The sequence below is a fragment of the Octopus bimaculoides genome, chromosome 15, assembly GCF_001194135.2.
Source record: "Octopus bimaculoides isolate UCB-OBI-ISO-001 chromosome 15, ASM119413v2, whole genome shotgun sequence".
NCBI lineage: Eukaryota > Metazoa > Mollusca > Cephalopoda > Octopoda > Octopodidae > Octopus > Octopus bimaculoides.
Window position 1 is genome coordinate 16,194,792 of NC_068995.1, and position 1,850 is coordinate 16,196,641.

The 1,850-nt window shown below is 37.1% G+C and overlaps 1 protein-coding gene across 1 annotated transcript in view; it reads left to right on the forward strand.

Annotated features, from left to right (window-relative positions):
- LOC106882533 (inter-alpha-trypsin inhibitor heavy chain H3) overlaps positions 1-1,850 on the forward strand; it is a 53,541-nt gene that overhangs the window by 33,956 nt on the left and 17,735 nt on the right. Inside the window, exon 7 of the mRNA XM_014933249.2 lies at positions 739-1,106. Within this exon, the coding sequence (XP_014788735.1) occupies positions 739-1,106 (368 nt within the window). The remainder of the gene's footprint in view (positions 1-738; positions 1,107-1,850) is intronic.

Consider the following 1,850-nt stretch of genomic DNA (forward strand, 5'->3'; position numbering starts at 1 on the left):
ATATATATATATATATATATGATCTGGCTGCATTCCAACAATACCGACCGAACTCATGGATGTTATCCAACTATCTCGGTCGTAGTCTGTCCCTAGGTCCCTTGCCGGTTGGTTTTGCACGTAAAACATGTCTAGCGATTCTTTCTCGAGATGTTCTTACCACATGTTCATAGTATCAGACTTGTTATCTCTCAATTCGGAGAAGTAGAGTCTATCTGGAGCATCTCTCTGATCTCCGAGTTACGCACTCTAAGGAGTAACATTACTCCAAAGCACCTTTCGAAGAAACCACATCGCTTAAATCGTACTCTTTCGGTTATTCCCGAAGATTCATGGCCATAAGGAAAGTTAGGCACCAACACAGAATTGATGATAGTGAGTTTAGCTATTACATTTACCTCCATTCTTTTGGTGAGCACATGTCGAAACCGGCGCATTATTGTAGCAGATCCTGCATGTAAACATAATATATCTGACATAGTAATTTGGGATAGAGAAGAATAACTGTACCGTTTGTGGAATTCAGCTGCCCAGCGGCTGTTAACATAAAGCTAAAGATCTGCGAAAAAAGAAAATAGCTACGCTGAGCCTTTGAGGAATCTACAACTACTCTATCCAATCTACAAATTCAGGTTTATACCTGTAATTATTGGGTCGCTAGGATATAAAACCCACTGCCTAAATACCATCCTCCTGCCTTCCCAAATTGATTTGTATTTTCTTTTTCAAATTAAACAGCTACAAATATAAACAAGGCTCTTGTCGACGGCTTGAAATTACTTCATAATTTCCAACTCTCCAAGCTGGACGGACGTTCACCATTGATTATATTTTTAACGGATGGTGCTGCCTCATCAGGTATAACCGACAGCAACATGATATTACAAAACGTAGGTGAAAACAATAATGATGAAATTCCACTATTTTCTTTGTCGTTTGGAGCTGATGCTGACTTTAGTCTCCTCCAGAAGATTTCTCTGCGAAATTTCGCTGTTGCTCGACGAATTTTCGAGGCTTCTGATACTGTAATCCAGTTAAAGAACTTTTATAATGAGATATCAGCTGCATTGATGACGAATCTGAAATTCGACTATTTCGGAGACAAGGTAAGACAATTTTTTAAACAGTTTTTAACAGTTACTAAAACTTATGTTTTTGTAGAACTGCCTACTAAATAAGCAAAGTACCAAGAACTACTAAGTTGCAGTCCTTTCTATTCTTCTGTGGCGTATTTGTTCAAGATCATATTCTCCCGAAGCAACTTTTGCCTTTCATATTTTTAGGTTTGTTAAAATACATTACAAGTCCAGGGCGTTGGATTACTGGAATCGTTAGAGTTTCTGTGGAGATAACTTAGGGTTTCTCTTCACGTTTTTACATGTTGAATTCAAATCTCACTTCCTATTGGCGGATTACTCTCAATAATAATCAAGTTATTTTCAAACCAAGTAACGGTAATAGATCACTAGTGTCAGAATGAATGATAGGACATTTGGACAGCTCACAACTTAGTCGCATCAAAAACGTCGGATGAACTCAGAATAGGGCAGACTAAACGCTAGGACAAACGACAAAAATCAACAAATATTTTATAACTACATTGCTTTATTGTTCTTAAGCTCCAGGTCACTCTTAGGCAAGCACATTTTTCAACTAAGCACACTCTAAACATGGCTGTCACTATTTTTTCAGACAGATATTTTTGTAAGACTACACACTATATTCTGTCTATCCTTTTTAAAAGAAGGTTTCGTATGAGATGAAGGAACTTTGATTACTATTTCCAGCAGCTTCTCTTTTGCTTGCACTATTATATACATACATACATACATACATACATACATACATAT